The sequence below is a fragment of the Myiozetetes cayanensis genome, unplaced genomic scaffold (genome assembly GCF_022539395.1).
Source record: "Myiozetetes cayanensis isolate MyiCay16 unplaced genomic scaffold, myiCay2020 scf32, whole genome shotgun sequence".
NCBI lineage: Eukaryota > Metazoa > Chordata > Aves > Passeriformes > Tyrannidae > Myiozetetes > Myiozetetes cayanensis.
Window position 1 is genome coordinate 823,374 of NW_026087544.1, and position 20,216 is coordinate 843,589.

General features: G+C 48.7%; 2 protein-coding genes across 15 annotated transcripts; one reads left to right on the forward strand and one right to left on the reverse strand.

The window, feature by feature from the left end:
* Positions 1-85: 85 nt before the first annotated feature.
* Positions 86-14,423, forward strand: NFYA (nuclear transcription factor Y subunit alpha). Of its 14 annotated transcripts, none has more exons than XM_050326833.1 (10): positions 86-178; positions 2,588-2,674; positions 4,236-4,322; positions 6,459-6,605; positions 7,918-8,049; positions 8,699-8,804; positions 9,267-9,433; positions 10,045-10,218; positions 10,492-10,593; positions 11,370-14,423. In XM_050326833.1, exons 2-10 carry the CDS (start codon positions 2,600-2,602, stop codon positions 11,421-11,423), a joined length of 1,044 nt encoding a protein of 347 aa, XP_050182790.1. In that variant the 5' UTR covers positions 86-178; positions 2,588-2,599; the 3' UTR covers positions 11,424-14,423. The 14 variants fall into 14 exon arrangements, with proteins under 14 accessions (XP_050182790.1, XP_050182794.1, XP_050182797.1 ...); XM_050326837.1 differs by having other exon boundaries at positions 4,239-4,322; XM_050326832.1 differs by lacking the exon at positions 86-178 and adding an exon at positions 424-1,771 and having other exon boundaries at positions 2,300-2,674.
* Positions 14,424-15,791: 1,368 nt separating this feature from the next.
* On the reverse strand, positions 15,792-19,869 carry LOC126645955 (uncharacterized). The gene is made up of 6 exons (XM_050326848.1): positions 19,827-19,869; positions 18,810-18,959; positions 18,291-18,384; positions 17,485-17,588; positions 17,195-17,247; positions 15,792-16,602 (listed from the first exon to the last, which is right to left on the reverse strand). The coding sequence occupies exons 1-6, from the start codon at positions 19,867-19,869 to the stop codon at positions 16,348-16,350; spliced, it is 699 nt and encodes a 232-aa protein (XP_050182805.1). The 3' UTR covers positions 15,792-16,347.
* Between the last annotated feature and the right edge of the window lie 347 nt (positions 19,870-20,216).

Sequence of the window (20,216 nt, forward strand, 5' to 3'; positions counted from 1 at the left end):
GCAGGCGCAGAGCCGCGCGGGCGGGGCGCGGGCGCGGGCTGTGCGGCGGGCGCCGCCCCTCGCCCCCTTTGTCCGCGGTTGGGCGCCATTTTGCGCGGCGGGCGAGTGCGGGCGCTGATTGGGCTGCGGGGCCGCGCGGCGGAGCCAATCAGGGCGGGGCGGAGCGGAGCGCGGAGCGGTGAGCGCGGGGGGAGCGGCGCGGGCGGGAGCGGGACGGGACTGCCGGGACGGGAGTGCCGGGACGGGACTGCCGGGGCTCCCGGCACGGGAGCGGGGCGGGAGCGGGGCTCCCGGCACGGGAGCGGGGCTCCCGGCACGCCGGGACCGGGGCGAGCGGGGCCGGCATAGCGCGCGCCTGCCCCGGGACTGCCGCCGAACCGGGCCCGGCCGTTCCGCCGCCGGGCAGGGCAGTCGGTGTCTCGTCCTCCCGCGGCGGCGCCCCGCCCTCCCCGGGGCCTCCCGGAGCCTCCCCGGCGGCAGATGGGCCCGGGCCGCCCCCCCCGCTCGCGGCTGCGGCCGGTCCGGTCACGGGGGCTCCGGGAGCACAGCCGGGCAGCGGGGCATGCACCCGGGCCGGGCCGGCGGTTCCCGCAGCACAGCGGCAGCCCGGGGCCGGCCCGGGCTCAGGGACCCAGCCGGGGGTCGTGCCGGGCAGCGCAGAGCAAGCTGCGGCGGTGAAACCCCCGTGCCCTTCGCCGCTGCCCTTGCAGGGGTCACAGCTCTGCCTCGGGAACTCCCGCCCGTTCAGCGGCGCGGATGGGACATGTTCGGACCTGTCCCGGGGCTGGGCATCACACGGGTTTGCCTTTAGAGTGGGCTGTCTGCCCAGGAGACTGTCACTGGGCGGCTTCTGTGCCCTCATATATGTGTGTGTATATGTATATATAAAAATAAATATGTGTTCTTGGTGTGCAGGGCCAGGAGTTAGACTTTCATGATCCCATCAGGTCCCCTCCAACTTAGGCTATTCTGTGAGATATATATATATATTTATTTACAGTGTGTATCTGACTATCTGCTTCTGGAGCTGGAGCCCTCAGTCATTCCCGGTGTGTTCCCAGTGAGGAGGAGCTGCCCGTGAGCTCCGGGGGGAGGAGCTCCATCCTGCCATTGATGGATCCCCGATCTTTAAAATTTAACTTGGCTGCTCTGTGTTTAATGAAGGGAATGAGATAATCCCTTGGAGGATGACGAGCCAGCACGTGGAAAATCTGGTCTGTAACTTTGGTCACGGCTGGTGCAGAGCATTAGGATTACAGTGCTGCTGATATTTTAATTAAACAAGACAGGCTTGATCCGGGGGGCTGGGATGAGGCATTCCCAAGTAGAGGTTTGCCTGTGCTTGATTATTGGCCGTGGCATTAAGGAAAGCAGAGAACTCCTGGCAAATACAGTGTCCTGGCATCCTGTGCTGGATATTGAAACACTTCCTGGAGAAGGAAACGTGGGAGCTGCTCTCTGACAGGCCCACAGGCATTTGGGGCAGAAATGAAGCATCCAGTGCAAAACTGAAATGAGACCCGTGACAGACACCAGCATCTTCAGGAAGAAAATTTACCTTCTTTTATTCTGGCAGGCTGTGAGAAGCTGTTAGTGAACGGGCAAAGGATGGAGCTGAAACGGCAGCAGTAACCACAGCAGCTGTTCCAGGGAGTCTGGGACTAAATTCTATCAGCATTCCTTGGAAAACTGAGGGAGCCTGAGGGGCTTCGTTGCTTTAAGCTTTGAAAATTAAAGTTCCAGGCTGTGTTTTCTTTCCCTGATGTAGCAGGTACTTGCTCAGTCATGACATGAATCAAAGACCTTGTTACAGTAACAGTAAGAATTCCTCCCTGGTTGATCCTGTGAGAGGCAGCGTGAGGGAAGGGGAGGTGATGGAGCTGATGTTTTATTTCAGTTCATGTGTGTAGGGAAAGGGCCGACGAACCAGCAGCAGTAACAGGGTGGAGGCGCTGGGAAATCTGCCGGTGGTTCCCAAAATATATGAGGAATATGTTTGAGTATAGAAATTCTTTATGGAAGAATTAACCCCTGTGAGGGTTGTGAGGCTGCCCCATGCCCAGGAGTGTTCAAGGCCGGCTTGGAGAGGGTGGAACTGGGTGGGCTCTAAGGTCCCTCCCAACCCAAACCATTCCATGATTCTGCAAAAATAGGAGCAGAGGAAGGGATACAAGGAATGGTATGTAGTGGGAGAAGGAGATAGCTTCACTTATCTCTGTTGAATTCTTGAAATGAAGTTTGGTTTTACACCCAAATGTTGTATTTTGGGAAGTTCTTTAGCAGTGACACTCCCCCATAGGCAGGTGTCTGTAGCCTGGGACACGCAGACTCCAAGAGGAGGAGGAACAGGTTCAGAGCTCCAGTTTGAGGCACTGAAGATCAGGACAGAACTGAGATGCTTTCTGCCCCTCAGTCAGGGTAGATGTGCTTGACCTGACCCCTCTGGTTCCTTCCTGAGCGCTGTGAAGGAGGTGAAGCAGCCTGTGGGATCCTGCCCTGGGGGCAGCAGATGCTTTGCTGTGCCCCTGTGAGAGGACCCAGATCGTGCAGCCTGGGACAATGACGAGCTGTCTCTCCCTGTCCCCAGGTGGTGTGAGCCATGGAGCAGTACACGGCCAACAGCAGCAGCTCCACGGAGCAGATCGTGGTGCAGGCCGGGCAGATCCAGCAGCAGGTATGGAAGGGGAGCAGGGGGGGCTGGAGGGCTCAGTGCTCACTGACACGCCCTTTGTGTCCCCAGAGGGTCACAGGAGCACTGAGGGGCACTGATCCTGCCTGGACACGTGCTGACCTGACCTGTGGCACCTGCTCAGGGACCTGACTTGGCTGAAGGTCAGAGGAGATGTGGGGTTTAAAATGCACTAATTATGAAATTCAATTGCAGGTGTACAAGTGGCCAGGTGTCAGTGTAGCAGGGAGTTGGCAGACTGGGGCATGTGAGGAGAGGAACAAATCTCTGAAAATGGAGGAAACAGACTGTGAACAGAAACAGGCAGTTGTCCACAGGAACAGTGGAGGTTCCCCTCCAGACTGAAACAGGTTTTGTTCAAGCCCACAGAGGCTTCCTCCAAGCTTCCTCAAAAGAAATCTTTATTGAGATTCTTCATTTTAGAACTGCAGGTGGATCAAAACAAACACACAGTACAGGAATTAAACAAACCATGCAGCTTGGGATGAACTGATCCCTTCCAGAAAGAAGTTCCTGCATGTTACAGCGTGCAGATGAGCAGGGCTGGGGTTTTAAGGGCTTAGTGATTTTTACTGTTAAGCTTCCCCCATTCAGATTTAGTGATGTATTTTCAGATCAGTTTTGCTGCTGCTGAACTTCTGTTGCATCTTCTGTTTGTTCTGGTTCAAGGCAAGAGGAGTTTGGTAGTTTGTCATGCAAAGGGATGAGCCACTGGATCATGTTCTCAGTGAGATCTGCTTGGCTTTGGCTTCAGCAAGGACCAGCCTCTTCCATTGCATTTAATTACCTTTTTCAGTCAGAACAAGATTGTTCTGATTGAGGTTAAAAAATGTTACGTTAGGGTCTATCACAAATACCTGCTTCCAGCAGATAACCAAAGATCTGTTTGGTTTTATTGGCACTTTCACTGTCAGTACATGCTCTTAAAGCCTGTGTTTTACATGAGATGTTTTTCTAAAATAAGCTGTTTTAGGAGGCTGCTGCAGTAAAGCTCTTAGGAGAGAGCTGTCCTTCATCTCCCCAGAGCTAACACAGTTACACAGATTATTTTGGGACTCTTACCAAGGAGGCTAAAGATAGAGAAGGCTTTTAGCTCTAACTGCTCTTGCAGCCTCTCCAGATTGTCCTTCAAGGTCAGTGGTGGGCAGAGATTGACACAGAGAGGGCAGAGATGAAGCTCCAGCTGTGCTGCAGGAAGGGGTTTGTGGCCTTTGTTGTGACAAACCAGAGTGACCAAACCCTGCAGCCCTTCACAGTGAGAAACCTGGGCAGTGAAAGGAGCACTGAGCGGGATAGAGCCCTGGAACGGAGGTTTCAAACTCTGCCAGACAATGCCCCCTGTCCTCTGTAGGTGAATTGAGGTGGGGTGTTGCAGCCTGTCAGTGTCACGTGCAGTTCTGTTGGAATTCCATCCCTAGGTTTGCTAAACGTTCCCGTCCCACTGTTCCCAGAGCAGTGTGTATGAATTTTACGCTCACCCTCGTCGTTGTCTCGTGCCAGAGCTGTGCATTGCCCTGTTTCAAGCTCTCCCTGTTCCTGTTCCCAGCAGCAGGGAGGTGTCACTGCTGTCCAGCTGCAGACTGAGGCCCAGGTGGCATCGGCCTCAGGCCAGCAAGTCCAGACCCTGCAGGTAGTGGTGATCTCTCTGATTGTGTTTGTGAGCACTGCATGACCCTCCCCACGCCACATATCTAATGCTGTGTTTGTTCCAGGGTTGCAGCAGGGACAGGAGGACTGGAACAGCAGTTCCTGTGCTGGATGCTGTGGGGCTGGGTGGGGTTTTCCGTGGCCTTGGAGCTTCAAGGGGGTCTCCCAGAACCCCTGCTGCATTCAGGAATTCCTGCTGCTGTGATTCCCAAAGGGAGTAGGCGTTAAGTGGGGCTTCAAGGGAGAAAACATCCAGATGAGGAAGTGGCAGTGGAGATAAACCCCAGAGATTTCCTGTAGTTCAAGGGGATGAGTGTTCTGATCTCCCCTGTGAGTCCTGTAGTTCTTCACTACATGACAGGCAGAGGTGGTGGGTGAGCCCTGAGCTCGAAGAGTGAAACCTTTTCCTGTGCTAGAAAGGGCACCTGGGGACAATATTGGCCTCTCTGGGATGGAGGGATCCCATTTCTTATTTACAAAGGAATAACACAGGGCAACCCAGGAGCAGTGGGAATCCAAGCTGTAAATACATCATAGATGGAAAGGAAGGATTTGCTTCAGTGTGAAGTATTTTCTGTCTGCAGACCCCATTTCCTTCCCTCACACAGGCTTTACAGGGGCTCACAAACCCTCTTTAAAGCAGCTGACAGACCCTGGGCAGCCACAGCATTTAGCACTGCACTTTGCTCTCAGTTTTTTGGTTTCCTTTGGTTTTGAGTTCTTCAGAGCAGGAGAGTTCCAAGGGGCTGGAATGGTCTTGCCAGGTGCAAAGTGAACACAGCATTTTTTATGTTCAGAGTTCAAATCTGAATCGCTGGCTGACTTGGATTGCTTGGGTCACTGTGGGCTCTGGTTGTTGTTCTGTTCCCCACCCTTTTTCGTTTTGTCTTGCTCTAATTCATTAACAAAAGTCCTGGAATGTGTCGTTTTCCTTTCTGCTTATTGGCTATTGTGCTGCTGCCTGTGCTTCTCTGTGGCTGACATGAGCATGCTCCTCCCTGTAACCCAGACCAAGTACTGCTGATGTGTTGAGGGACGTGGATGTGACCTGTGCAGGCTGGGGGACGGCAGTGTCACAGCTCTGAGGGGGCCTGTCACCAGGTCTGGGTAGGACTCCTCTCTGAGGTACAGCTGGTTGGCACTGCTGAGGTGTGTGAGCCCTGCCAGGTTCCCTCTGTCCTGCCTGTCCCAGCTCCCAGGGACTCACAAGGAGAAACACAGGAACTCAGTGACCTCTTACCATGTTGTGTTGCTGTTCCTGAACAACTCAGCTTGTGAGTGATTTCCTATTTCACAACTCATTTCACGTTTAAGCTGTGGAGGAGACCATTTTCCCAGATATATTTGGGGAACCTGTGGATTTGGCAGGTGAGGGTGTTTAAACAGAGAGCTTTCCCCCTTTTTCTTTTCATGGGCCTTTTTCCCAGTGACCAGAGGCTTTCACGCCAAGCTTACCACAGAATCCCAGCCTGGTTTGTGATGGAAGGGACCTTAAAGCCCATCCAGTGCCACCCCCTGCCCTGGGCAGGGACACCTTCCACCAGCCCAGGTTGCTCCAAGCCCTGTCCAGCCTGGCCTTGGACACTCCCAGGGATGGGGCAGCTCATCTGCTTTTACTTTTCCTCACTGAACTACATTTTGTGTTGCTCCAGTTACAGTTTCACTTAATAACCATGAAGAGTTTCTCTAAGCACATCACATGCTCCGTGTCAGGAAATGGAAATGTTGTAGGCATGAAATTGGAGGGAGCTGAAGCCACTCCAGAATCTCCCTGTAAGAGCAGCTTATCCAGAGCTCTCTCAACAGGCACCCCAGTTAAAGATCAGTAATTGTGATGTGGAGAATGGAGTTTCTTTTATTCCACTTTGCTCTTGGGCTGTGCATGAAGGGAGTTACTGTGGCTCGAAAATCTGGTAATGCTTTTCATGCTTTATAGCAATTAGACCTCAAGAGAAACAGATAATTTACTAAACCCAGGAGCACATCCTGGAGGAAGCTTTAGCAAGCCAGGCTGTTCTGAACGCGGGTCAGTGCCTGTTGCTGGGTTTCTGTGCCCACCAGGGCACCGTGGGTAAGGCCTGGGGGGGTTTTTCATCGTGGCTCTGTCTGTGGTTGTGTGCAGGTGCAGGGGCAGCCGCTGATGGTCCAGGTGAGCGGCGGGCAGCTCATCACCTCCACCGGGCAGCCCATCATGGTGCAGGCCGTGCCCGGCGGGCAGGGCCAGACCATCATGCAGGTGCCGGTGTCGGGCACGCAGGGGCTGCAGCAGGTGAGTCCAACAGCCAGGGCTGGCTGCAGCTCGCTGGGGACACGTGGGGGGCTCCCCCAGCCGTGGGGCAGAGCCCGCTCTGGGCGGGGGGTCTGGCACTGAGAGCCTGTCGGGAGTGCCAGGAGAGGCCCTGGTGAACATCATTGCTGTGATTTGTGGCTCAGTGCAAACCCCTGGGCTGAAGTGCACTGAAATACAGCTGGGTTGGGTTGGTTTTTTTTGTACAGTCGTGGAATGGTTTGGGTTAAAAAGGACCTTAAAGCCCATCCTGTTCCACCCCTGCCATGGGCAGGGACACCTTCCACTAGCCCAGGTTTTTTGTTTGTTGGGATTTTTTTTTTCATTTTACCTGGCCCTTGCAGTGTACTTGGGGATCTGGTGCCTGCTCAATTTATGGCTCAGAAAGAGGATTTAAAAAAAAAAAAAGTGAAGGAAGCCTTTGGAAAATACCTCCTGTGCTTGAGCTCATCTACTCTGTGATGGCTGAAGGGGAATTTAACATCCCCGTTGCACAGAAGGCAATACTGTACAAGGTACAGAAGGTGGATTTTTTGGAAACGATTATCTGGAAATACTTGTAAATTTAAAGAGGTGGTTGAAGTGTGTTTGTTTGTGAAGCAAAGGGAAGAACTGTAACCATGGCATAGTGGAAGTGTCCTGGTGATTTAGAATGGGATTTAGGAATCCAGGTCAGCACAGTCCAGGAAGGCAAATCAAGTCTTGGTGTTTTGAGAGGTTAATTTAAAATTTCTTTTGTTGAAAACCATTATATTTTGTGTGAGGTTTTTTCCAGTCTGGTTGTTGGAGGAAAATCAATAACTGGGTTTTTAAGCACAAGCTTCAAACCATATTCCAGTTCCCTTTTTTAATCTAAGAATGTTTCATGGTGATGGAAAGACTTTGCAAAGCTGAGGACAACTTTATATATACCAAGAGTACTTTTGTATGCTGGATGATTAACACTCCACAGATGTCTTAAATCTTAGTCCTCTTTTCTTTCACCTGACTATTATTATTACCAGTTTCATGTGAATAATTTATTTCTTCTGACTGATGTATTGTGTAAGCAGTGGAGAACTGCTGGAGCACAGTGACACAGCATGTTGGTCCCTCTGCTCTGTGGCTGTGGTGATGTGTCACAGGGAGGAATCCATTAAAACTCTTCATTTTAAAATGGAAAAAGAGAAGACTCGGTGCTTTCTTTTTCTGTGCAACAGTAAATCATCCTCAGGGATGACTTGGTCATGCTGAGGCCAAGGAGGGAGAAATCAGAGGCATAGTTAATGTTCCTTTCTGACTCTTTCTTCCACAGATTCAGTTGGTCCAGCCAGGTCAGATTCAGATTCAAGGTGGGCAGGCTGTGCAGGTACAGGGGCAGCAGGGCCAGACCCAGCAGATCATTATACAGCAGCCCCAGACTGCAGTTACTGCTGGCCAGACACAGGTAACTGCACCAGCATGAAAGGCTTTTCTGGAGAGGAACAGGAAGAGAAACTTGCCAAATGACTTAAGATGTGGTTAAGTAAAAAAGGGAAAAAAAAAAAGGAATTATTAATATTGAGGAGAACTTGAGAATAAATGTCATGTTTCTGTAGTGTTTTCATGCATAACTCTGGGGCAGAATAACTAGATTGCATGTTTTTATCCATTGTGTCTCTGTATTTTATTGGTTCGTGGATGTTTTTGTCTATTTGTTGAATTTTGAAAACATGAAGCATTGCTAATTCCATACTTGGGCCATTTTGTGGAATAGTCCAGTCACACCTGGGGTTTCTGATGCTTTTGGTTAGGACCAAAATTAAATTTTGGAGCAGAATAGTTCTTCCTTTGGTGTATTCATAGTGAGTCAGGAAACCTAGAATTTGTTCTTTCAATGTTGAACACTGCACTGTTAGAAAAAATATCTCACATGTGCTTCAGGTGTTTTGCCTCCAGTTATTTGGCTTGTGCTCCAGCCTATTTCTTGATGCTGGTGATGAGGCAACAGAAACAGGTGCCTGGAACACCTCAAGCACCATGTGTTAATTCAGGAGTTGTAGAATGTGAAAAAAAGAAACAGTCTGTAAAGTTGCCTTGTTGTTTGTTTTGTTTAGACCCAACAACAAATAGCAGTGCAAGGCCAGCAGGTCGCCCAGGCTGCTGAGGGCCAGACCATCGTGTACCAGCCCGTGAACGCCGACGGCACCATCCTGCAGCAAGGTAGAGAGGCAGGGGGGCAGTGGCTCCTGGGGGGGGTTCTTTAGTGCCCTGTGATCATTGTCAGAGCAAACACTGAGCTGCAGTGGTGTGTGAATGTGGGAGGAGATGTTTGTGTTCTGCAGGAATTCACTCCGAGGTTCCTTCCCTGGAACTGTAAAAAATGGCTCTTGTCTTTGGTGAGGGCTGTTAGAACAGAAACCCTCAGTTTTGCTGTTCTGCCTCGAGGCACACGGGGTTACATCACCCTGGGGTTACTGTGCAGGTACAAATGCAAACCCCAGGAGTTCTGATGGAATGGAGTTACTCACTTCCGTGCTTTCCTGAAGCTCTGCATGTTATGGAAGGATGAATGAGTAAAACACAGAAGTGGGACTAATGGTGTTCCCTTCTTTTTGTGTGCGTGTTTTTGTTTTGTTTTTCTTTCTTTTTTTTTTTTTTCTTTTGTGTTTTACTTCCTTAAAGTTACAGTCCCTGTTACAGGCATGATCACCATTCCAGCAGCCAGCCTGGCTGGAGCACAGATTGTCCAGACGGGAGCCAACACCAACACCACCAGCAGTGGCCAAGGGACGGTCACAGTGACACTGCCAGTGGCTGGAAACGTCGTCAATTCGGGGGGAATGGTCATGGTAGGTGTGAAACTTCCCACCGGTGTCTTTAAGGGCTGAGGTCTCAGATGCCTGTACACTGATCCACCTGGATTTTCTCAAGGGTATGCAGTGATAGGGAGGCCTTAAGGCTTAAATAGTTTGAGTCAGACATTGATTTTCCCTTAGGATTTGTGTCTCTGGTTCACAGAGGTTTTTCCTGCCAGCTCCTATTACTTTTGTAGTGTGAGGCCCTTTACCTGGAATTTTGTTGGTCCCCACTAGATGTCAGCAGCTCTGCAATGTTTGCTTAGAAATGCTCTGAAATTAGCATGTAATTCAAATAAGAGAGAACCCAAAAAAAGGGAAGACTTGGTATGCCCTGTTTTGTTTAACTGTACAAAAAGCAGCAATCATGGTCATGGAATTGTATAATTTATTGAAATATTGCTTTTATCAGAAAAAAACAAGCAGGACTGATAAGTAATTTGTTCTGCAGTTTGAGAACAGCTTTATTGCTGCTTTTAATTTAAGTAGCTGCATTATCCGAGCAAAACCCAAACACTTTCCATTTTAATGTTTTGATTTATTTTAAAATATTTTTAGTGTTCATTTTGCGTTGTGCAAGTACTAAACCCACCTTCTCCGTGCAGATGGTGCCTGGAGCTGGGTCAGTCCCAGCCATCCAGAGAATCCCCCTGCCTGGGGCAGAGATGCTGGAGGAGGAGCCCCTCTATGTGAATGCCAAGCAGTACCACCGCATCCTCAAGAGGAGGCAGGCACGGGCTAAGCTGGAAGCAGAGGGAAAAATTCCCAAGGAAAGAAGGGTGAGAATAAAACTCTGATCTGAGCCCGGGTTGTTAGTGCAACAGCAGGTGTGTGTCTTGTGTGAGACAGGCCCAGAATCCACGCTGGCTGGATGCTTCGGGGTGTCTTTGGAGCTGGGCTGCCAGTGGGTGTTGCCTGTACACACCTTGTCTGTGGGCAGGGGGATGGATGGGGGCGGAGCAGGCTTTTCCAGAGGTCGGGAATTTCCCCTGAGGAAGCACTGGCCTGGGAATTGTGGCTGCTCGCTCATGTCCCCCTTCCCTTTGCTGCAGAAATACCTGCACGAGTCACGGCACCGGCACGCCATGGCCAGGAAACGGGGAGAGGGGGGACGCTTCTTCTCCCCCAAGGAGAAGGACAGCCCTCACATGCAGGTCAGTGGGCTTTTGTCTGGGTATGGGACAGCTGCCCCTTTCAGTCCTTCACGTTGCTCTTCACAGGCCTTGTACTTTGTTGGGGTTTTTTGGAGGCTGCTGATCCTTGTTCCTCCCTGCCTTTGAATTTATGTTTCAGGCATTGGAAAAAAACCCTCCTGTCTCGCTGCTTGTAGAGAGCAAGTGAGGTTTGCCTTGAGGAATTTAATTACAGTAATGTGGATAGAAGTGTGTTCACTTTGTATTTCTTAGGGCAAACTCACACAAACGTTCTGTGTTTGTAAAACAGCCTTTCTGGTTAGGTACCAGCACTGATCTTTTAGGACATGAATTAAAGGTAGAGACACCTTATCTTACATCTGATGGAAAATTAAAACATGTGAATATCTGATTCTCAGCTGCACATTGATTTGCATAGAAAGTGCAAGGCAGGTTTCAAAGGAAGGGACACAATGGAGTAGAATTTCCAGATTCTGTGTGTTGATCAGTTCTTTAGAGCAGTCCTGTGGCTTTAGGAAATATTTCTTATTCTGAAGTAGAATCCTTCCCAAATACCAGGCCAGTAATAGGTCTTCCAGATTACCAGAGACAGCACCTTCCTGGGAACTGTTAGGGTTTCTGTGTTCAGTCTCTTCCAGTGGCCTGTGAAACCCAGGAACAGTAGGACACCTGTCAGTGTGAAGGGAGGGTGGGAGTGTCTGCTCCTGGGAGCTGTGTGTGCTTCCCTCTGCTCCATGGAAAATCGCTGGAGTCTGGGATGTGTTCTGTGTCTGCAGGATCCCACTCAGACCAACGAAGAAGCGATGACACAGATGATCAGAGTCTCCTAACCACTGCTGCCAGGAGAAAACACCTGGATGGAATTCCCGGCCCTCCTGCCAGTGTGTCCTGCCTGTCCAGTGTGTCCAACGAGTCTCAGAGTGGGACAATCACCGTGTCACAGCCTGTCCTTTTCTACAGAACAAGCACCACGTGTTCAGGGCGTGGTGGAGATTTTAACTCAGCAAACAAACTTCCAGACTGCCTTGGTGCACTCTCCTGATCCAGCACAAGGAATTTGGAGTCTGAGTGCTCGTCAGCTGCACCACAGGATTGTGTTTGCCCAGCAGGGACGTATTTCCATCCACTCCTCACACCTTCGGACTTCGTTTCCCTGAACTGGTCCTTGTTGTTGCACTTCTGGACCTGGCAGAAACTGAAGGGGATTCTTTTCAACTCCACTTTGTAAATGTGTAAACAGCAAGCTCTTCTTGGGGAAAGGTTCAGCCATCAGTCAGTGATAGAAATACTCAAGATTACTGCAGGACTTGGTGTATTGTGTGTCTGTTCCAAGAACTAAGGTGGGAGAGGGTGATGTGGGGAGAAGGATTTCATTAGTAAAAGCAGTCTCTGGGGGGGGTTGTGTGTTTATTGCCAGTAGTTACTGCTTTGGAAGAAAACTGGATGCGAGTATAAAAGTGATTTAAACTTTTAAGTGAGTCTCTTCCAAAGGATTTTTTGTTTTAAATCTTCCTTCTAACTTGCCAGTCGAGTGCAGGGTTCTTCCAGAAGACTTGATCAGCTTCATGATGGTATTTTTGATGCCCAAATCAACTCTACAATTCTACAGAGGGAGGGATGTTCCATTACAGCAGCAGCTGGGGCAGCTCATCCCGTCCTGAGGTACCTGAAGGACTGTTAACAAATGGAGGCAGATACTGAAGAACCTTTCAGGCTTTATTATAGGTTATTCTCTTTAAAACAAAAAAAGAAAAAAAATGAAAGAGGAGAACTTAGTTTTAAAAAAAGGGACTTCTCCATGACCTACAGCTGGCTTTGGGCTGAGCAACTCCACAAAACAGATTTATCTTTCATTCAGTAGCTCATTCCAGATTCTCAGCCTGCTCCATTCTTACTGCTTTGAAATTTGGTGGTGGGAGCAGTAGCCAAAAGCAGTTAACAGGTGATCTCACATCATTCCATGCCTGTCCACTCCCACCTTAATGAGTTTAAAGCTGCTCTGTGTATCATGTGCCTGCTGGAGTCAGTTTTTCTGTTCTGTAGTTAAAACTGGATCACAGCAGTGAAACTTGGGATTGGGAATATTGCCAGGTGAATATGACCCTGAAAAGGTGAAGCTGCAGAGTGAGGGGTTTTGGGGTTTTTGAGCAAAGCAGCCAAGGATGGCTGAGACTGGGTGAAATTCAGTGAAGATTGTTTTCAAGTGACAGAGGAAGTAAATGGAGCTTGAAAAATAAAACCCGCATTATTTCTTCCCCCTCCCTGCCCATGTTTTCCCATTTACTGGAAGCTTATGGCTAAAGGCAGAGTGGAGGACAAATCAGCAAGTTGTGCATACAAAAGACAGAACCTTGAAAATTCTGTTTACTTCATATGAAACAAAGGTACTAAAGCTAAGAGTGTGAGAAGGGAGGGAGTGCAAGAGGAGGGAGCAGAAAGGTGAAGAGATGCTGGGTTCTACATTGTCTGCAGGCAATCCTGGAGGAAGGGGATGCTTGTCCAGGTACTAGGGATGATACCTGTGGAGGCAGGTGGCCAGTGGAAGGACGAGGAGGAAATGCAGGTGGGTGTTCATAACTGGGCAGCTGGATGTTCTAAAGGATTCCAGTTCATTTTCCTGAATCCTTAGCTCCGTGTCTGTACCCTGCCCACGGTGCTGATGGCATTGTCGGGGCCCTGGGTTGCTTCTGCCTTAAATTCCTGCCCAATTCCAGCGTGGTGCTGATTTTCCTCAGTTGGCACCTGAAACCCTCACGCAGCATTTCCTGGGAGCTCCCCATTTCAGGAACATGCAGCTCTCTTAGGGAATAACATTTGCTTTAGTTGGGTTTGCAGCAGCATTGTAAATATTATTTTTAGAGCATCTGTACATTTGTTGGTGGAATATTTTAGTGCTGGAGCAAGAGCCTCTCCACGATGCTTCTGCTTTTTAGCTGATGGTTAATCTGTCCTGAGGGAGCCCCTCTGAGAGCTGGAAATTTGGGAAGCAAGGTTATTGCTCTGACATAGTTTTTATTTTGCTCTTTTTTGTTTGTTTGTTTGTTTGTTTTTTTATGAGTAATTTTCTTAAAGAACTTGTAAGCTTCTTCTAAAGAGGTAGAACTTGTTTCCCAATAAGCCCTTCATATCTAGGTTCTCTGATCCGTTGTTGTAGAATGTATATGAAGACATGATTTGTGTTATAGAAGGTCTTATTGTTGATGCTTTAAATAGTGATGTGACAGCCTGAGTGCTCCGGTCAGATTGTTTTGTTTTGAGTTTTGTGTATCACTGCTGGAAGTCCTGTTTACTTGGTGAGGCTGGAGTCACCAGTCAACACCACGGTACCAAAAATGTCTGCTTTCTTTTCCGGGGGAAATTTGTGAAATTGGAGACATCGTCCAGTTCAAACCTCTCTAGAAATTAAATGAGAATTCTTTGTTTATTGGCTACACTTGAGCAGAAACTTTAGGGGAGAGTAAAAGGATGAGGATAAAAGAGGCTCGGGGAGAAATGTGGTTGATCGACCCAGAGCACTGAAGCAGCGAACCCCTCAAAAAACCAGATTTATATGAGTGTAAAGAGTGGGATTTGGGAAAAAAATGGTTCTCAAGTGATGCTAGATGGGTTTAAGGCCCTGCATGTTAAAAAGAAGGGAAAAATAAACTTTTCTTTGTGAATGGATGGGGAGGGTCCTGAGGTTAAAGTAATGTCAGGCAAAGTTTGTATATAGTTAAAAGTTTATAATTTTTTTTATATGATGCATTTTTTCAAGTGTATTTTGGTCTTTAATAGATGCAATTGTAAGTACTGTGTACACTCTCCAGCTAATAAAATTTATAAACCGGGAAGCTTTTTTCCTGTACTTGGACGTTGTGAGTGACGTGGCAGCTGCAAGAGCAGGGGGTGGCCTTGGCCCCGCTGTGGGGATGGCACGGCCATTTTGGCGTCCATCTCCTCTCAGTCCTACCCCGCCATCTTGGTGTCCATCTCCCCTCAGTCCTACCCCACCATCTTGGTGTCCATCTCCCCTCAGTCCTGTCCCGCCATCTTGGCGTCCATCTCCTCTCAGTCCTACCCCGCCATCTTGGCGTCCATCTCCCCTCAGTCCTACCCCGCCATCTTGGCGTCCATCTCCTCTCAGTCCTACCCTGCCATGGCGCCATCTCCCTCAGCCATCCGCCATCTTGGCGTCCATCTCCCCTCAGTCCTGTCCCGCCATCTTGGCGTCCATCTCCCCTCAGTCCTACCCCGCCATTTTGGCCTCTGCCTCCCCTCAGTCTGACCCCTCCACCTTGGCGCTTTACGAGACAGTTTCTGTGTTCTGTGATCCCTATGGACACGCTGCTGTTCCAGGAGTGCCGCTCCAGAGTTCTCCACAGGATTGGATCAGCACATTCCCCATGGTATTGGAAATTCTTAACGGTATCGACACCACACCAGCACTTTTGCCATCTCAAAAATGCCCCAAAGCACCAGGGTAAGTGTCGTTAGTTCTTTCCAGAATTGGGCAATACAGTGATGATCATTTAAAAAAAAAAAAAAAAAAAAAAGGAAGTAACTATGTAAGAACAGAGAATGGGAAGCTGGGACAGGAAGAGAACAATCATGCAAGGCTGTTTGGGAAGCCAGAAATAGGTTTCTTTAACTATTATGATGTAATTTTCTAGCTTTGTTTTCATACAATTTGCAGTAGAATAACAAAATGATCTGAGATATGATGATAAAAAGCCTGATATTGTTTAGCCACATCAGAGCAGTCAACAGAATTTAACTTCTGTCTCTCACCCTCGGAATTGCACAGGCACTCAAAGGCAGATACATAACTCACAGAGTTTATACAATCCATGGATGTATTCCCTGTTTTCCCCCATTCCTTCCCTCCTTTGCCACCCAGTGCCCAGGCTGGAGTTTTCTTGTAATCTTGGGATCAAGATTTAAACCTATTTTTGTGTCCTTTTCAGCATCTTTAGGCTCCAGCTCACAGAATTAAGATGAAAATCTCAGTCATCTGAATTTGGGGATTTATCCATAATCCCTGAGGGATGTTTGATCACATCACCATGATCAACATGGTTTGATCAACAATTTTTAATAAAGTCAAGCTGGGTTTATCCTGGAGCATGGGTGTGTGTTAATGAACAACAAACAGGGAAATACAAAGTTATTTCTTTGTAAAACAAATCAATAATTTTAAATGTAAATTCCACCCCCGCACGTTCAAGCTGATGACAGTTTACATTATAAAGTAGACAAATATTTTCCATCAAGCCCCTTGTTTACTCAAACATGTCAAGTGCATTGTCCGTCTCTCTGAAGCCCAGGAAATGCCTCGTGTTTTTCAAAAAAAATCAGATTTTTACCACTTTGCTGACTTGGATCTTATCAGACTGGGCTGTAATTAACGCTTTATCTGTGAGTATTCAAGTGAGTTGTTGAAGAAAGTCCAAAGGAAGCATCTCCTGTATCTCACAGCCCCTTGCTGGCTGTGGTGCTGTATCAGCTGCTGCCAGGCAGAACCAGTTTCCTGTATTTGGGTTTATAGTTCTCTGTCACTTAAAAATAGAGCAGTTTGGAAAAGCAAACGTACCACAGCTTTCTCCTGGATTTGCCCAGCCAGAGCTGGGTGTGACTGTGCTGTTAGAAAAGCGCAGGTGTTTTCCAGGGCAGGTTTGTGCCCCCACGTGCACCTTCAGCAGCTGGGTGCAAACGGGCTGCTCGAAGTGCGGTTCTGCAGAATCCAGCGAACAAGCCCAGGGCTTTGTGCTGCTTTCTTCAGGTGCTTTTCTGTGCTGCAGTGTCAGGGTGTGGAGCTGCTGCTCTGAAGAGAACAGTCGCATATTCCACGAGCCCTGAGGAGGCCGAATTTCCCGGCGGTTCCTGCACGTGGCAGCAAAGCTTTGGAGCGGGCTGGATGTTGGCATACAGAACATCCTCGGGGCTGGGCTGCGGCCGGGGCCTGAGCACAGCATACACTGTGCTTCTGCCCAGCTCCCCTCCTGCCATCCCGCTGCCTTTGTGTCCCCTGAGCTGAGAAACCGCAAAGAACGAGAAGATAAAGAGATTCAGTGTCTCTGAATGTCAGCCTTAGTTCATCTACAGACACAGATATTTCCTTCTTGTCTCACGAGACTGGGGAGAAGCGGAGGGGATGTTTGGCAAAAGGGAATGTGCACTCAGAGAACTTTAGGAAACTTCTACGCAAATTCAACTTCATAAGATTGAAGGGACTGGGGTAGAAAGGTGCAGCCACAATCAACACACTGAATATTTAGGATGATAAAGTTTTCCTTTGATAAGAAGCTTTGGTGATGTTACTGCAGATTCAAGGCCAGTAAATTATCAACATTGTGTATTTGTTATTACACTTATTTTTCTGAGTACTATAAGCAAAATTAAGCGGAAGGGCTGGGATTTCCTCAAATAACCAAGGTAGGTTGTGGCTGCTTGACAAAAAGAAGTCAGACAACCAAGAAGTGCAGGCAGCTTCAGTCTGGGAGCTTGAGGGGATGCCTCTCACCCACTGCAGGATGGATGGAACTGCTGCTTGGTGACACAGAGCCAGTGTCTGCACGGCAGGGATCAAAGCACCAGCGATGTGGGATTTCTGCTGGTGTCTTACCTGCAGTGCTCTCTGTCTGAAAGCAGAATGTTTGCCAGTGTCCATCCCTTTTCCTACCAAGAATGACAGAAACCCATTTGAGTGTGAAACAACACCTTTACCTCTCCATTTTAAACCTGACTCTCCCTGCTGTCCCTTCCCTGGATTCAGCTCACTCCTTGCATTCTCTCCCAGCTCATCCCTGCCTCCTTGGACAGGGGTTGCTGTGGATAGACCCTCCCTGCATCCAGGGAGGTGGGAGGACAAGTCGAGGGGCAGGAAAACCAGACAGGAGGAGGTGGGATCTTTACCTGCTCTTTTCATTCTGAGGTAGGTGGTGAGGAGGAAGAGAACAGCAGCAACCAGAGCAGTGGTGGGCAGGAAGGAGCTCAGCACCACGAGGGCATAGCGACTGCTGCAGGCAAACCCACGATGTCTCCGTTACTATTTACAGCACCAGAGGTGATGAGGTTAATGTGGGGGGGATTTTGTGTGTTTTACAGTGAATTATGTTTCCAGGATAAAATTCAGCACCCAAATACCACCCTTGCTGTCTCTAACCAAGTGTGGTTCTGTGAGGTCAGGACTGATCCACAGCCACAGAGGATCCATCCCACCAGCTGTGTTTTCCTTGGCACTTGGCAAGCCTGGGGAGGAATCAGGGGCTTGGATTCCCTTCCTGCAGTCATCTGCAGTGCTACCAGGATTCAGTAGCCCTTCTCAGGGTCTGTCTTTGATCAGGATCATTAGTGGGGTCACTTTTGATCAGGGAATGCCTCTGGTCTGACGTGCTGTGGGTTTGGCTGGGTGGATCTTGGGCTGGGCTGCTGGTACCAAGGCAGAGTCACTGTGGCTTTGCCTGGCCCATATTTGTGTCCCTTTTTTAACCAGTTAGACAGCAAGGACATGGTCACACTGAGCATCCTCAGCAGAAGCCTCACTTAGTGCTCCTGAATCTGAAAGGAACCTTCGAGATCTTCTCATGGGACTGGGGAGGTTGGAACAAACTGTAGAGAGAAGGGGAAGCCTGTGTGTGTGTGTGTGTGTGTGTGTGTGTGTGTGACACTGCTCCTCGAATCCTGCTGTGCATCCAGAGTCTGGGAGTCATTGGTTTTACCTCTGCTCCTTATTGGTGTCATCTGTGGCAATGTCCCCCTTCTCAGTGGGAAATGGAATGGGGTCAGAGTCTGTATCCAAAGACCTATATTCCTCTTAAAAAAAAAACCAAAACAAACAAAGAAACAAACAAAACCAACAAAAAAAACCCCCATGAGTAGGTGATTTTCCCGTGTCAATCCATCCCTGGGGACTCTTTCTCCTGCTAAAAAATTGATGACTTTTTCTCCAGCAAAGATCTGGATTGCTCAGAGCCTGTTCCATCTGCTGATGTAAATGAAGAATTTCATTAATCAATGAAGCCAAGCCAGCCCCCCTCAAAGCAGTTGGCTCCAATTTGTTTATCCCATTAGTATGTATCAAAAATATGTTTTAAAAAAAGAAATTCAGGAATTACCTGTGTCTCAGGAAATTTCCAGGCTCCAAAGAGAGCTCTTTAACACTGACCCGAAATCTTTCTTGTCAAGGGGTAAAAAAATTGCTGACTTCTGGAAGATCATTAATTTTTTTATTAACTCACCCCAAACTTCCAGCTTGCTGCTATTCCGTGGTTTGTTTCTCCCCTGCAAAAAGCTCTGGAGTTGATATTCTCTGGAGTCATTAAGCTGGAGCTTTCTCAGCCGCACTCTAATCATTTGCCATGAGAACTCATTCATCATTCCAGTCCCTCCTGCTTTAAGGAAACTTTGATCAGAGTTACCTTCAATTTGGGACACTGCTTTGCACCAAATACAGTGCTGGAGTTTCCTGGTGTTGTCTTGCACAGATCTGTGTCCCCCAGCCCAGGGGCAGAGCCAAGGTCAGCACAGTCCTTAATGTCCCTTCCCACCCAAACCATTCTGGGATTCTATGATCTATTCTGTCCCAAACCCATTTGGTTTTGATTAATACAATCCTAATACATTGCATTCATTGGTTTGGATGGGAACAAGTAAATTATTGATTATTTTCTTTTTTTTTTTCCCTTGAGACATTTTATTTAATATAGTAAAAATAATTTCCTGGCCATTTCTGCCTCTTGATACACACAGGTACCTGTTGTGGTTCTATGTTAAACTATGTAATAGAGTTTTGCCCTGTCCTGGATAACCTCTGGTGGGATCTTTGTGTCCCAAGACAAACTCTTTAGCTGTGAAACAAAAATGGGAATGGCACATCATTCTTGATTTATTGTGGCTGTCTCCCACCCAGCACACAGTCGACCTCAGAGCTCACCCTCAGGTGAAACCACCATCTGTATTCCCTGCAGAAGAATATTCTGCAGATATCCTGACCCACAGCTGAGGGTCAGATTCCCTCTTGGAAGTGCTGCCCTGATCCCTGAAAACCAGCCCTGTCCAGAGTCCATCAGTCACCTGAGCAGTGCAGGTATGGAAAAGGTGAATCCTTTCTTTCACAGGGAAACTCAAGGCTGAGACTGGACAGCACTTTTCTGACAGCCCCTTGCACCACCATCTCTTCTCCCATAACTTCTTGTGGGCTCTGGAGGACTCTCCCTCTGTGCACAGACACTCTGTGTGGCCTCCCTGAGCCTTACCTGGTAGTGCCAGCAAGAGCAGCAGGGCTGGAAAACCTTCCATCCTGGAGCAGAAAGTGGTTTAGGGCACCAAGGGAAAAAACTCCTGGAGCTTCTTTATCCCTGTGCAGTTCCCTGCTGCAGAGGAAGCAAACCTCGCTGTACCACTGCAGAGTCTGCTGCCCCAGTGCTGATGCTGAGCGTGTCTCTTAACCACAGTCTCTGAGTTATTTCTTGGGAGGGAAGGCTGCATGACGCTCACTGGCTGCTTTTCCCCTTCCCATACCTTGTGATAGCCATATTTAGCAACCAGGCAGTGGGGCTGGACAAGAAATGGGCATTTTTGGTCTGTGGCTGCTCTGACACATCCCAGAGCAGCCTTCAGCTGGGAATGTTCATCCGTCTGCTGCT

Excerpts from the sequence above, each read along its gene's own strand:
- NFYA (XM_050326833.1), top strand. The coding sequence starts at position 2,600 with ATGGAGCAGTACACGGCCAACAGCAGCAGCTCCACGGAGCAGATCGTG. Across the intron at positions 9,434-10,044 it reads ATTCGGGGGGAATGGTCATG|ATGGTGCCTGGAGCTGGGTC; the intron begins GTAGGTGTGAAA and ends TTCTCCGTGCAG. Across the intron at positions 10,594-11,369 it reads AGGACAGCCCTCACATGCAG|GATCCCACTCAGACCAACGA; the intron begins GTCAGTGGGCTT and ends CTGTGTCTGCAG.
- LOC126645955 (XM_050326848.1), bottom strand. The coding sequence starts at position 19,869 with ATGGAAGGTTTTCCAGCCCTGCTGCTCTTGCTGGCACTACCAG. Across the intron at positions 17,248-17,484 it reads CCTCAGAATGAAAAGAGCAG|GAAAAGGGATGGACACTGGC; the intron begins GTAAAGATCCCA and ends CATTCTTGGTAG. Across the intron at positions 16,603-17,194 it reads TCAGACAGAGAGCACTGCAG|CTCAGGGGACACAAAGGCAG; the intron begins GTAAGACACCAG and ends GCGGTTTCTCAG.